General features: G+C 46.1%; 2 protein-coding genes and 1 non-coding gene across 5 annotated transcripts in view; 2 read left to right on the top strand and 1 right to left on the bottom strand.

Annotated features, from left to right (window-relative positions):
• Positions 1–9,928, top strand: part of dtx4a (deltex 4, E3 ubiquitin ligase a) — a 22,913-nt gene extending 12,985 nt beyond the window's left edge. For all 3 annotated transcript variants that reach the window (XM_061251408.1, XM_061251407.1, XM_061251406.1), the window contains exons 4-9: positions 2,911–2,972; positions 4,214–4,375; positions 5,230–5,291; positions 5,576–5,896; positions 6,660–6,749; positions 7,079–9,928. In XM_061251408.1, coding sequence (XP_061107392.1) covers positions 2,911–2,972; positions 4,214–4,375; positions 5,230–5,291; positions 5,576–5,896; positions 6,660–6,749; positions 7,079–7,309 — 928 coding nt within the window. In that variant the 3' untranslated portion in view covers positions 7,310–9,928. The remainder of the gene's footprint in view (positions 1–2,910; positions 2,973–4,213; positions 4,376–5,229; positions 5,292–5,575; positions 5,897–6,659; positions 6,750–7,078) is intronic.
• coro1b (coronin, actin binding protein, 1B) overlaps positions 7,325–15,289 on the bottom strand; it is an 18,003-nt gene continuing 10,038 nt past the window's right edge. Inside the window, exon 12 of the mRNA XM_061251862.1 lies at positions 7,325–7,362. Coding sequence (XP_061107846.1) covers positions 7,325–7,362 — 38 coding nt within the window. The remainder of the gene's footprint in view (positions 7,363–15,289) is intronic.
• trnag-ccc (transfer RNA glycine (anticodon CCC)) lies at positions 12,519–12,589 on the top strand. Its single transcript has one exon. It is a non-coding gene; the product is annotated as a tRNA-Gly (tRNA).

The raw sequence follows: 15,289 nt of genomic DNA, 5'->3' as shown, positions 1-15,289 counted from the left end.
TCTCACACGATCGCTGGTCTCACACGAGCGCTGGTCTCACACGATCGCTGGTCTCACACGATCGCTGGTCTCACACGATCGCTGGTCTCACACGATCGCTGGTCTCACGCGGGCGCTGGTCTCACGCGAGGCGCGTCTCCCTGACTCACACGCCGCGTGACCGAAACTGGCGGTAGACCAGCGGAAGGCAGACGCGCGGCGTGTTGACAGGAAAGCTGAGCCCATGCTGAACGGGCCCTTTCCCGCCCAGGCCTCCGTCCTTCCTGTCTGCCACGTCATGACTGCTTGCTGCAGAGCCCAGAGCTTCACCTGCACAAATACCCCCACACACAGGAAGCCCCCACACACACACACACTCTTTTCCCCTGTCTCTCTGTCTCTCTCTCTATCTCTGGCTCTCTCTCTCTCTGTCTCTCTCTCATAGGCCATCTTGCTCTTTATCCCTCTCTTTCTTCCTTGCACACACCCTCCGCAGAAGCGCACACACACACAGCTGGTAGCTTGCTGATGAACTGGACCCAATTCAAAGCCTCGCATGCACTGTATGAACACCTTCAGTGCAGCCCACTGACTAACATTGGACGAACAGGCTCATGACTGACTTTACTGTTCACTTTGACTCCTCTGTAGTGCACAGCAGTGTTGTACACTTTGACTCCTCTGTAGTGCACAGCAGTGTTGTACACTTTGACTCCTCTGTGGTGTCTTAAGTAACTAGGCCTGTAGCCTAAAGGTTGCAGGTTTGAATCCCAAGTAGGATTGAGCAAGGTTTGTCGGGTGCTACAGTATGTAATCTGCTATATACATGAAAGCTCTGTGTAGCTACTGACTCTGTTTGTTAAGTTGCAGTGATGTGTGTGAGATCTTAACATGGTCTGATGTGTGTGAGATCTTAACATGGTCTGATGTGTGTGAGATCTTAACATGGTCTGATGTGTGTGAGATCTTAACATGGTCTGATGTATGTGAGATCTTAACATGGTCTGATGTATGTGAGATCTTAACATGGTCTGATGTATGTGAGATCTTAACATGGTCTGATGTATGTGATATCTTAACATGGTCTGATGTGTGTGAGATCTTAACAGGGTCTGGTGAGGCCTCTGTACACAGGAAGCTGCTGCGTCTTAGCGTGTTTGGCAGGGCTAAGCGTGTTTGGGCCGTATGGCGTTGTTAGTCCTGTGACGTGCAGGTAATCTCCAGGTGTGACTGCTGGGATCTGGGAGGTCAGTCAACAGATGGGAACTGATGGATTAGCTCTATAAGAGACGGGCGAACGAGGCGAGGCTCTCACTCAGAGAGAGAGAGACGGAGAAGCCCAACTGGACCTGGATAAGGAGAGAAACTTGTTCTGACTGGAAACTGTGGGAAGAAAGGAGATAAAATAGATTTTTTGTAAAAAAGAAAGTAAACACCGTAATGTAATTGAGGATTGGTTACATTTTGTGCTGGTTTTTGAAGAAAGAGACGGCCAACCTGTTGTGCCGTAATAATTGTAAAAGCTCCCCTGTGTAACCGCGGTGTTTGAGCTGTCCTCTGGAGGATGACCATCATCAAGCCGTTTCCGTGAGTATCGGCCAATGCGCTCATTCTGACGTCTGATGTGGCTGCTGTGGCTAGCAGGGGAAATAAACACTGTCACGTACAGCCTGGCCTTGCTCTGCGTGTGGTTGACGATTGTGACGATTTCAGCCGAACATTCTCAACCGAACATTCTAATGCTGATGTCACAATCACTACTGCTAATTGAAGGCAAATTCTAGTTCTAGAACACTGACCTAGAATTTTGGAGAAAAGTTCTTTTTATGTTTTCATAATAAAAACAGTGTGAAAAGGCCCAGCTCTACACAGGCGGGTTAAGATGTATTTCTGTACAGAGATGTGAGTCGATCGCTGTCCCACTGTTCTCCTCTGTTCGACTGCTTTGACACGTTACTCTGATCGCAGACATCATTGCTGGTATTCTGGTCTCACAGTCTTCCTGCTACTCTCTAGTTGCTACACTGGGCATTGCAGTATGATACAGGTCTGATCTTGATAAGGGTCATTGTTTGGAACTGTGTATTAAAAGTTTAGCATTTCCTGGCATGCGCTTCATATTTCTGTCTTGTTTTTGAGGTTGGCAGTTGGTAGTAATTCTGAAACTGGTTGTTGTTGTGGTCATCGCTGTTGTTGCCGTCTCCGTAACGAGCGTTGACACGCTGCTCTGAGTGAGAGCCCAGATCCTGACGGGCGATGTGATCCTCAGTCCAGCTCAACGCGGAAGAATGTGGTTCTGTCCGTGATGCAGTAGGGCCTCCCTTGTGCTGGCCTGGGTCTGGGCTGTTGCTGTGAGCTTCGCCTGTTGACGTGTTTCTGGCGTGTACAGGGCAGGCTTTTTTTCTTGGCAGTATGGGGTATTACAGGAACAGCAGGGGGGTGGGGGGGGATTGACTGGCTATCCGTCTGCGTGCTCCTAATAACAACTGAGCTGTTTATCTGACTTATGGCTGGAAGGAGTTTATCTTTCTAAGTACACTCCCTCCAGCTCATGTTTTGGAGAGACCCGTGATTTGAAATTACAGGCCTCCAAAAAATTAAGCTGGGCTGGGTGGTGTTATTCTGTCATGTGGTCTTATTAAACTTCTTTCTTTATGAGAGAATTTGGCTGTGTGCGGACATTTTCTTTATGCGCTGATCTGTTTTAGCCATCGTGGTCAGCTTCTCGGTCTGCTTTGTGTATTCCTGAATAACGCCTTTGAAGCTCTTGTGTAAACTGACCCCTTAACGCTGCTTTATCTGTGTGGAATGGTTAGAAGTCTCTGATGTAGAAACATTTTTGTGTAGTTTAACTGCTGTATGAAATAAAAAATGAAATGTGTGTGCTCTTTGGACTGTGTGTAACTGTGTGCTGTGTGTGTTGTGTTTCAGAGTTCCCACGGTACCGGTAAAGAACCTGAATGGGTCCAGTCCAGTCCACCCCGCACTCGCTGGTAAGTTCTGTCCGAAGGAGCCAATCACATGACCGATCTGACTTTGGGGCCAATCACACCCAACCCGCTTTATTGGCTGGGGCCGCCTGGTTTATCATTATTCTCAGCGGGTTTGAAGTGTTTTCCACACCGTGGAAGGGAGGTCGGTTTTCATACCGTTAGAACTTTGGCGAACCCGTTGACAGGAGCGAGGTGTGGTTGCCTAGCGACCGCAGAAAAGACGCAGGCGTCATAAAGTCATGCGTGGAGTGAGCTTCAGGGTTTCTAAAATGGTTGGTTGCCATTTATATAGCGCCTTTATCCAAAGCGCTGTACAATTGATGCTTCTCCATTCACCCATTCACACACACACTCACACACCGACGGCGATTGGCTGCCATGCAAGGCACCGACCAGCTCGTCAGGAGCATTTTGGGGGTTAGGTGTCTTGCTCAGTGACACTTCGACACAGCCCGGGCGGGGGATCGAACCAGCAACCCTCCGACTGCCAGACGACTGCTCTTACTGCCTGAGCCAATGAGACGACTGCTCTTACTGCCTGAGCCAATGAGACGACTGCTCTTACTGCCTGAGCCAATGAGACGACTGCTCTTACTGCCTGAGCCAATGAGACGACTGCTCTTACTGCCTGAGCCAATGAGACGACTGCTCTTACGGCCTGACCCATGTGGCCCCCGTTTCGTGCCGGTACCGCGCGGTCGGTGCGATTGGGCCCTGGTGCGTTTCGCCACATCCGTCTCCGGGGGGAAACGGCGTTCCTCTTTCCGTTATTCCTGAACGTGGTGGGGAAACGCGTCCCGTTACAACTCTCTTCCCACGGCACGTTGGGAAGCCACCTGACGCGAGGCGTGAAATTGTCCCAGATCTGTCTCCCAAGACGCTGCGTCCAAATCAAACGCACCTTGGAAGTGTAGTGGCGCTGGCGCGTTGAAAGGGAAGGTTTTCCCTTCAGACTGGATCACAGAATCCATCCTGCTGCTAAATATAGGCCCCACGACATACTGTTTTCATGGTATAAATACGCCCAAACAGTGGAGTGACTCACACTCTTACCTACACGTTCACCCAGTGTGTAGGACTGTGCAGAATGTGAGTCACGTACACATATATACATACATACACACACGCACACATACACGCACACACACACACACAGGCACACACACACAGGGTTGTTGGGCCCCTGCCCTTGCGTGTCTGTGTGCCGTGTCTCACTGGCGCCCCCTGCCTGCCTCCCTCAGGTATTACAGGCATCCTGATGAGCGCGGCGGGGCTCCCCGTGTGTCTGACCCGGCCCCCGAAACTGGTGCTGCACCCCCCGCCCGTCAGCAAGAGCGACATCAAGCCCATCCCCGGCCTGGGCCACTGCTGCCGCAAGACCACCAAGAAGCAGGCCCGCAAGGGTGAGTGTGCCCCCAAACCGTGCCCCCACACCACCGTCCTGCTGGGCGTCACCCTCCCTTTACCTGGGAGTCAGGTGTGTTCACCCTCCCTTTACCTGGGAGTCAGGTGTGATCACCCTCCCTTTACCTGGGAGTGAGGTGTGACCACCCTCCCTTTACCTGGGAGTGAGGTGTGATCACCCTCCCTTTACCTGGGAGTGAGGTGTGACCACCCTCCCTTTACCTGGGAGTCAGGTGTGATCACCCTCCCTTTACCTGGGAGTGAGGTGTGATCACCCTCCCTTTACCTGGGAGTCAGGTGTGTTCACCCTCCCTTTACCTGGGAGTCAGGTGTGTTCACCCTCCCTTTACCTGGGAGTCAGGTGTGTTCACCCTCCCTTTACCTGGGAGTCAGGTGTGTTCACCCTCCCTTTACCTGGGAGTCAGGTGTGAACACCCTCCCTTTACCTGGGAGTCAGGTGTGAACGCAGTCTGGCCGATCAGGAGCACTAATTGTTCTGTTAATTACCCGAGAGGAAAGAAAAGGGTGGATTTAGGAACAGATTTGATGATTCCTGGTGTTCTGCACAATCACTGTCTGAGGCTGTACTTTAGCCTGTACGCCTGCATGCTAAATACTGAATACTCTCTCTCTCTCTTTCTCCATCTCCCTGTTCACTCTCTCTCTCTCTCTCTCTCTCTCTCTCAAATTCAAAATGCTTTATTGGAATGTAATACCTTGGTACATGGGTAAATATTGCCAAAGTGTACACACAGAAGCGGGATTAGGAGTACTGATGCAGTAGACCATGAACACAAACAGCCTTGTGCTGACGATGCCAACGGTGTGTTAATGACAGCTCTCCCTCTCTCAGGCAAAACTCCAGAGGAGGTGGTGAAGAGGTACCTCCAGAAGGTCCGTAACCCCCCTGAGGAGGTACGTATCCCACCTTACACTGGGGCAGTACCACTGGTCCCACTGGTCCTACCGGTCCCCCTGCACAGGGATGAGGGTGTGGCCAGGGCTGGAAAGGAACCAGTTAGTCGCTCTAAGTTTGTGCCGTTCCAGTAACTTCTGAAAGTAAATTAAGATGAAAAATGGAAATTAATAACCAATATATGAAAGCAACAGTTAAATATTAATGATGGTAATGCTATGCTGATAATGAGTTTAGTGAGAGGATGAGAGTGTAATGAAGGTGTCTTTGTAACGCGGTTTAGGACTGCACGATATGCATGGAGCCCTTGGGCAGTCCGTCCGGGTACAAAGGCCCCGGCGTCAACAGCGTGTCCCGGGGGGAGTCGGTGGGCCGCCTGGTCACCTGCGGACACCAGTACCACCTGCAGTGTCTGGTCGCCATGTACAACAACGGCAACAAGGACGGCAGCCTGCAGTGCCCCACCTGCAAGACCATCTACGGGGTCAAGACTGGCAACCAGCCCCCTGGCAAGATGGAGTACCACGTCATCCCCCACTCTCTCCCAGGCCACCCCGACTGCAGGACCATCCGCATCATATACAACATCCCCCCCGGCATCCAGGTACCGCTCACACCGCTCACACACACACACACACACACTCACACACACACACACACACACACACGCGCTCACACACACACACACTATTACACACACACACACACACCGCTCACACACACACACACACACACACACACACGCTCACACACACACACACACTCTCACACACACACACTATTACACACACACACACACACACAGAGACACACACACACACACACTCTCACACACACACACACACACACGCACACACGCTCACACACACACTATTACACACACACACACTCACACACACTCTCACACACACTCACACTCACACACACACTCACACACACACTCACACACACACACACACTCTCACACACACACTCACACACACACACACACACACTCTCACACACACTCACACTCACACACACTCACACACACACACACTATTACACACACACACACTCTCACACACACACACACACACACACACACACACATACACACACTCTCACACACACACACACACACACACACACTCACAGTCACACACACACACACACTCTCTTACACACATACACACACTATTACACACACTAGCTTTTTGGTCCTCACTTTGAAAAAAGGCCTCAATGTAAGGTAGTTTCTTCTACCTCAGAAGTATAGGAATACGTGTACACAATTTCAGCCGTACACATATTAGCACTAGACTGCACTGATCTAATGTATTGGCACTGGACTGAAGGCTCTGTCTCTCTCTCTCTCTCTCTCTCAGGGTCCTGAGCACCCTAACCCCGGAAAGCCTTTCACCGCCAGAGGGTTCCCCCGACACTGCTACCTCCCCGACAGTGAGAAGGGGCGCAAGGTACGTAAAGTGACTTTTGGTTCATATTTCTCTACAGCAGCGGTCACCAGCCCTGTTCCATGAGATTCGGCTCAGGAACCTGATTCTACTAAGCACCTCAATGAGATCTCTAGCTGTTGAACGAGGTGTGCTTTGTTAGTGTTGGGGTGAAAACCTACAGGATGGTGGATCTCCAGGAACAGGGTTGGGCAGCCCTGCTCTAGCTGTTGAACGAGGTGTGCTCTGTTAGTGTTGGAGTGAAGACCTGCAGGAGGGTAGACCTGCAGGCGCAGGGTTGGTGAGCTCAGCGCTGCGGCCTCTGGTCCTGACCCGGTCCCCTCTCTCCCCAGGTCCTGCGGCTGCTGCTGGTGGCCTGGGACCGCAGGCTCATCTTCTCCGTGGGCACGTCCAGCACCACCGGGGAGTCTGACACTGTCATCTGGAACGAGGTCCACCACAAGACCGAGTTCGGCTCCAACCTGACGGGGCACGGCTACCCCGACCCGGGGCACCTGGACAACGTGCTGGAGGAGCTGCGTGCCCAGGGCATCACCGAGGAGGAGGGGCTGCAGCGCGAATGAACCAGCAGGGGGGCGCTACACCACCCCCGGGCTGTGGGGAGAGGGCCCCCGGGCTGTGGGGAGAGGGGGCAGGAGAGGTACACGTTGGTCCAGGTTCTCCGACCCTTCTGACAGCATTGAGAGACTGCACACTGGTATCAGAGACAGACCCCCTGATTGGCTGCTGTGACGGTGGACGAATCCTGAACCAACTACACGATACTTAAAACAAATTTTACATTTTGCACTGAGAAGGAAGGTTTTACAGCCTGTATGTAGCTAGGCAAAACTCCCACTGCGGTGAGCGAGCTGGTACTGGATGTATTACACGGTACTGCTGCGGTACTATGGAAGAATGAAGAATGAAAAAAAAAAAAAATTGTTCAGTGTTCAAACAATGAAATGGTACTAATGTTAAAACATGCTATTTTATAATGTGCTAATGCTGCAAACATAACTAGTCAGAGAGGCATTTTCTGTTTGTGGGAGAGAGGGGACACAGGTGAAGGACTTAAGATGGAGGGCTTTGGGGAAAAAGAGAGAGAGTGAGCTTGGGAGATGGGTAGAGAGAGAGAGAGAGGGAGGGAGGAAGAGAGAGAGAGAAGGAAGAGAGGGTGAAAGAGAGGAATTGTGGGTTGGATTTGGGAAGATTTTAGCTTTATGATGCGTTGTCACTGAGCCAGACAGGCTGTGTCGCCCCTGACCAAAAACTCCTCTTCTCGTTCCTAAAACTGTTGAAGTTGCACGACTCCCGGAATCGGTGTATGTGAGCATGTGTTTTTACTGCCCACTAGTGGTTCCGTTCAGCAAGTTAATTCAGTTCCTTTAAATATATGAAGTTTATGGTGATTTTTTCTTTTTCAAATGTATGGCAAGTTAGCATTAATAATTCACTTGTAATATTATTATTTTTAAATATCAAGGACCATTCCATGTGCATGATTTTTTTATTTTGTACCCTTTACTTGTGCCCCTGTATGTGCTATGTCCAGGGCGTGTCCTCTGTTTTGCTTGAGGATCCATATGTGGGGCCTGTTCCAATGGCCCCTGTCGTAGTGTCAATTTGAGTTCAAGTCCATATCTTTAAGGGTTTTTGATTGTAATTCATGAAACTCTGAAGGCCTTGAATTGTAGTGTTTTTAGAGAAGCGGAACTGATGCTGGAGGAAACCTGCGCCTGGGCGCGAGTTGAGAGCTGCTGGTCACGTAAAAACGAAACGCACAACGACGACGTGAGCATTCCCGGTCTGCTTCGCCCGGTCGGTTACGAAACGAGTACGAAGACAAGAAGTTGAGATTGGACAGGCGACCACAGGTCTACTGAGAGTTTCACAGAGTCCACTGTGCCAGTCAATATAGCCATAACTAGGTGTTGGTGTCGAGTGACCAAACGGTTGAAACTACAGTGTATGTTCTAGTTTGTGAACCTGGGAGAATCCCGGATTCGTTCTGCCGGAATGAGTTAAATTACCCTACAGTATTAAGGACACGTGCTTCTTCGCTTGGGGTTTGCGCCTGTAAGCACATTTTATTTGAGCCGTGGCTAATAAGGCACCTCATCCGCAGGATAGAGTGTGCCGTGTGCACCGTGTGCGGACATTTCAGCCAGTTCGCTTATTTGGGAGCACAGGGCCAAATGAAGAGTTGTACGTCCCTGTGCCGTTTGTTTTGTGCATGCTTAGGTGAATTAAACGCGAGAATGAATGTCAGATTTCACAGATGTGATAGCATGCACTCTAAAATGCACAAAATGGCCGCGGCAGCGGGAAGGTTGACCTTAATTAGAGCGATAGATGCAGGCTGGACTGTTCGCTGCTGGCACGAGCCCCTTACGGTCCTGCGACGTCATCCACTCTCTGCTCTGAACTCTGACCCCTGGTGGCCTGTCCAGTCTGTCTAAGTTGGGTCGATGAATGACCTGTTTATGAGGTTGTACAGTTACCAGTATGTGTGTATTTGTACATACATATGTAGGCCTACATTCATAGTCGGTATTTGTATGCGTGTGTACGTACGCTACTTTACATTGAAAACCATGTTTTTGAAGTACATTTAAGTAACCGAGCTGTACCCTCGGCCATATTGTTTTTATATATAACCCGTGATATATTTTTCAATGTTTTTCACTCATTTTTAAGATTGTAGTTTATTCCTTTTTATGATTCCGTTTTGAATGTGTATGTGTTTCTTTATGATTTTGTTCACGTGCGTTGTTTCTGTTGGATATTTTCGCCCCATGTTTGGAGTGTTTATTAAAACAGAGGCCATGGCAACAGAAAGATTTCCTTTCCCCCTTCATCCCTCCTCTGTTCTGTACATAATTATTGTATGTAAGTATTTACATATGTCCGTTTTCCTTTTTTGTGATAATTAAAAAGTAGACTTTTCAACTATGTTTAAGCCCCATGGTACATCCTTAGTCTGACTGAGCGGAGCTGCGTCTTGACACGACGCGTGTTAGACGCGTTAAAGTTCCCTCGTCGCTCGTTTAAAAAGACGTTATTTTTATGGAGGGCGTGAAGCTTAACGGCCAATACAGCATAAGGACACCAGTACGATGTATAAACACAAACGTTTGTAAATACAACAATCGCTGAAATACTGAATGGAATTATCAACCAATAAATTTAATTAAGTGGTACTTGTGTCCAATATGTTCTTCTTTGTGGTCGATTCAGTTGGCTTTTGGCTTCAGTGAATGTTAAAGAAAGACTAAATATGTATGGGGTGTTAACCTGCTGCTTAAGTGGCAAAAACGTGTTCCTCATTTTGGTGGTTAATACACTGAACGTGCAATGTGAAACTCTTAGCTTGGCCATCGAATACAGATACATTTTTCTAAACAATATAGACGCCACAAAAATACACCAAAATTTCGTTGTGCTGCAATCTTGTCCTCAACAATAATTGTATGTATAAGTTTAGGCTATACGCACAAATTAATTCGTCATTTTGAAAAGGTTTGCGAGGCAATTATCTCAATCCGTCTTCTGCAGACCATTTCTGGATGGTCATGTGATTAGATTGAAGTTCTGTTGCTTTCCAGTAGTGTACACACAGGCAATGCCAAGAGTTTCTCCTTGCTGAACCTCATCCTTGCTATATTGTAAAAAATTTTGTTAGAATGCAACAAACCAACAAACACAAGTGTTTTGAATTTGAGTAACCAATCGTCTTAAATGGGCTAGCCACTGCGATTCTAAATATATACAGTCGTGTTAAAAAATATATAAGTATAACATCAGTAACCTGACTCATTTATTGAAATAATAGCAGTGTGGAGCTTAATTAGAGAACTCATTTATTCTGTGAAAAAACAGGTGTCATAAATTGTCATTCATTAAGGAAGAAGGGAAGCAAATGTTTCACACATTGTTATAAAATAGATTTCCTTCTGAATTGCTAAGTAAAATGGGCCATTCCAAACGTTGTTCGGAGGAACAACGTCATTTGATTACAAACTTGATTGGAGAGGGGAAAACGTCTAAAGAAGGGCGGCAAATTATAGGATGTTCAGCTAAAATGATCTCATGCTTTAAAATGGCAACAAAAACCCAAAACACGCAGAAGACACGAGCAACTACTGTTAAAACGGATCGAAGAATTGTCAGAATGGCAAAGATTCAGCCATTCGTCATCAAAGATTATCTACAATTACCTGTAAGTGCTGTTACGGTCAGAAGACTTTTGATCGAAGCTAAGCTATCAGCAAGAAGCCCCAGTAAAGCACCATTGTTGAAAAAATGGCATGTGCAGAATCGGTTAAAATTTGCCAAGGAACACATCGATTGGTCCAAAGAGAAATAGCGTAACATTCTGTGGACTGGTGAGAGTAAAATTATTATTTTCAGGTCTAGTGGTCGTCGACAGTACCTCAGACAATCCCCGGGTACTGAATTCAAGCCACAGTACACTGTGAAGACAGTGAAGCATGGTATGTGGTTGTTTTTCATACTACAGTGTTGGGTTCGTATACCAGGGATCATGGATCACTTTCAATACATCAAAATACTTTTAAGAGATTATGTTGCCGTATGCCGAAGAGGAAATGCCCCTGAAATGGGTGTTTCAACAAGACAACGACCCCAAACACACGAGTAAGCGAGGAACATCTTTTTCAGATAAAAAGGATTGAGGTAAAGGAGTCGCCAGCTCAATCCCCCAACCTCAACCTCATTGAAAACTTGTGGGGTGACATTAAAAATGCAGTTTCTGAAGCTAAACCCCAAAATTCACAGGAACTGTGGAATGTAGTTTGTTCATCCTGGGCTGAAATACCTGTCTCTAGGTGCCAGAAGTTGGTTGACTCGATGCAACGCAGATGCGCAGCAGTTATCAAAAATAATGGTTATGCAATTAAATATTAGTTCAGTAATTTAAAGTGAAGTTAAATCAGTTCATACAGTAATGTTTGATTTTGAAGAGAAAAACGTGGACACTGTCAATTTGAACAGATTAATGTATTCCTTTTCTTTGCTTCCTGTTAAAGAATAAGGCAGACTTGATAGAATTGTGAATGCTTTGATTTGGAATTTAATGTGTAATGTTTCGACTACATTTGTAATATGGAACTAAAGGCTATTAAAAAATAGTTGCACTTTAATCACTTTTTTTAACGCACTGCTATTTATGTGAACACAACTGTACACTCAAGCGTTTCATGAGTAACCTTTAATTCAGGGGTGCACAAATCCGGTCCTGGAGGGTGCTGGAGGTGCTGGTTTTGTTGCATCCTGTTACTTTAATTTTAGTTTTCTGACCGCTCTATAAACTACACTGGTTCACTCCTGCACTGGATCAGTAAAATATTTACCTGCAGTATGTGCTTATAGATGATTGAACAAAATCTATAACTAAGAGCAGAAATTGCCACAAAATCGTGAAACAGACCGGCCCTTGCTGTGCACCCTTGAGCTAATTTAAGATTCATACCGTCATTATCTAACCGTCGGTAGTCATTCATTGTCTCTTTTTTGTTTCGAAAATGACAAAATACATGAAATAAGACAAAAAAGAAATTATTGGAAAATACATCATTAAAAACACAGCGTATAACATATCTCACACAAAAGTATACATTGGTTTGGTGAAGAGTCACCGATGCTTTCTCAGCCTTATGGGTGTTCATCAGGTAAATTTAATTTGAAACAAATTAAGTACCTAAGGAATAATTCCTTATCATTAATAGGAAAACATGAGTCTCCGAAGAGACTCATTATTACAAATAAGCCGCGCTAGTGGTGTAGTGGTATCATGCAAGATTCCCATTCTTGCGACCCGGGTTCGATTCCCGGCTAGCGCACTTAGTTTTAGGGTATTATCGCACGGGTATGTTTTCAGGTTCCCTTTCACCTGTTTCATACATTAGATGGGAGCAATACAGCGACCAACAAATCACCATTTTTAAATAATCCAAATCTAGAACCTATGCACTTGTAAATCGTTTTGGATTAAAAGCGTCTGCCAAATGACTAATGTTATGCACTGACCCTTACCAGGATACTATTAATCGCGTAGTGCACTCGGTTTCCTTCCCTTCAAGGACGTTACCTTCAGTGAGGTCGTGAGGAATGACGAATGACTGACTACTAGAATCCTGCACACAAGTAGGCGAATCATACATATATTCTAATGAAATGGTTCATACAAATAAAAGGAGATATTTATTCATGAGTGAATTAGAATTGGCATGAGGCAAGCTGGCTGATGCCAAATTACTTAATCAGTTGCGCTGCAAAGGAAATGGCACACCCTAGTGGCCTACAATTGTTTAGCAATTATTGACGTCATCAAGTACTCTGTAAATTACAATAACAGCACTGTAATAATGACTAATTGAATTAATAGTAAATAGGTTTTTTTTTTTTTTTTTAAGAAGCGTAAATAGTAATGTTATGTATGCGAGTCATTTGGCTTAACAGTGATTGACACGATGCTATTATCTTCACACAGGACGTGCTCAAAAATAGCTAATTTATTTAATTATTATAATGTAAATATACTCTACCAATACATTTTCACTCCTAGACATCGAGAGTAATTTGCCTGTAAAGAGAAAAAAAAAAAAGGAACAGAGAGAGACTTGCCTATTCCTCCATGACAAATGTGCACTTGACAGATCAATTTTACTGAGGAAAGATTATTTATTTAATTCAAGTTATATTGTGACATCCTACTGGTTTTCAGACTTCAATATTTCCTATAATACATCCACAAAATGTATTGTGTGTGATGTTGAATATACCCGTGATTGCAAATCGCATTGTGACTTAAGGCTGGGGTAGCTTGATCAGAGTTACCGCAGAAAGCTTATTTTAAGCTGGGCACCTTCCTCCCCTTTCCCCGGAGCACAGGATAACACGTCACACACTCCCCTCAAATACAAACACAAGGGGCGCAAGCGAAAATGGTCGGATATTAAACATCTCATCGATCTGACGAAGAACAGTCATCCATGGCCTGAGAACATCGTAGTGTAGATCAGTTAAACTCAGTCTACATCAAACAGCCGACTTGAGACGAGACGGTTTTAAAACGTTTTTTGAAGAAAGTCTTAGCGGTGTGTACTGTCCAGTTTTAGAAGTGCAGTCTACTCTAGTCGGCTAGCGTTTCCGAAACTGACAAAGTATCGTCTCGTCTAAAGTGTACCGTTTGTAATAGACCGGGCTTTAAGTACCATACACATTTCAGTCTTCTGTTCTTGTTATTACTCAAGTTGACGGGCGACATCTCTAACACTCAGTAAACATTTTAATCTATGAAAGAATAGTAAGAAACAATTATGTTTAAGACCATAAAACGGAGTGTACAAACAGAAGTTATGGACACGCATACGTACATATTAATAGCAACCGAGCTCGCCAACCATACGAGATAGACGCAAGACATTCACTTTTCACATTACTGTTCGGGGAACAGCTCCGCTCTGCTTCAACATAACTCGTGTTAAGTAGGTATAGACAAAGAAATCTGGTCCCACTGGCTACTAGGACTACATAAACAGGAACATTAGTGTACACACTGGAAAGACAAGCTAATGGCAAGTATAACATACTTTAGTAAGACATGGGTCATCTGATACAGTAAGTGATAAAATAAAAAAAACCATTTACATTGTAGTTGATCATGAAATCAAAAATAACCAAGTCAGACATGAAAGTGTACGCGTATATTGCATTGAGTGGAGTACAAACTCCTCAGCGAAATGGTTACATGTTGATAGCGAGCAGCACTACGTGAATAATGCGTTATAATATAGAATGAATACTAGAATAAAGACTCCTCCTTCATTGTTGGTCTCAGTGCAGTAACTTTAGTGTTCAGTAAGGGACTAAACCAACACTCCCAGTACAGAAATATAGTGGAGCATCCAGTCAGTCATTCTACACAAATTCATTCCCAGGTATTCTCTCTCAGTGCAGTATATATTGCAGTATTCAGTCAGACCTTATATTGTTTAGGCATTATGTCTCTCCCAGTGTGGAGTTAATGTACTGGAGTCTACAGAGAATGAGTCGGAGTAAAGGTCTATTCACACAAAGACCTATAACTATAACCATAACTATGAATGTGTCGTCTGAGAAAGCCCCGTCCACACCACAACTAGAACAACCACAGTGACAAACGCTATCGCTGGGATCACTTACCAGCTGCATGAACCATAGAACACTGACAGCCAATCAAAATCCACGTGTAAAATGGCAGATGACATAGCCGAGAGACTATTCACAGCGTTATCGTTCAGCAGCGTTATCGTTCATCAGTGTGGATGCTCACATTGTCAGAGTTATAGTTATAGTTGTTGGTGTGGACAGGGCAGTTCAGTCCATACTGAACCATGGCAGTTTCCCCCTCACCCCCCCAACCCCTACCTCTCCCCCGTCAGACCCCCCTCTCCCTCTCCCCCCGTCAGACCCCCCCTCTCCCTCTCCCCGGTCAGACCCCCCTCTCCCTCTCCCTTCCCCGGTCAGACCCCCCTCTCCCTCTCCCCGGTCAGACCCCC

The sequence above is a fragment of the Conger conger genome, chromosome 8, assembly GCF_963514075.1.
Source record: "Conger conger chromosome 8, fConCon1.1, whole genome shotgun sequence".
Lineage (NCBI taxonomy): Eukaryota > Metazoa > Chordata > Actinopteri > Anguilliformes > Congridae > Conger > Conger conger.
Note: the sequence above shows the minus strand (reverse complement) of the source record. Positions and strands in the feature narration are given on the sequence as shown.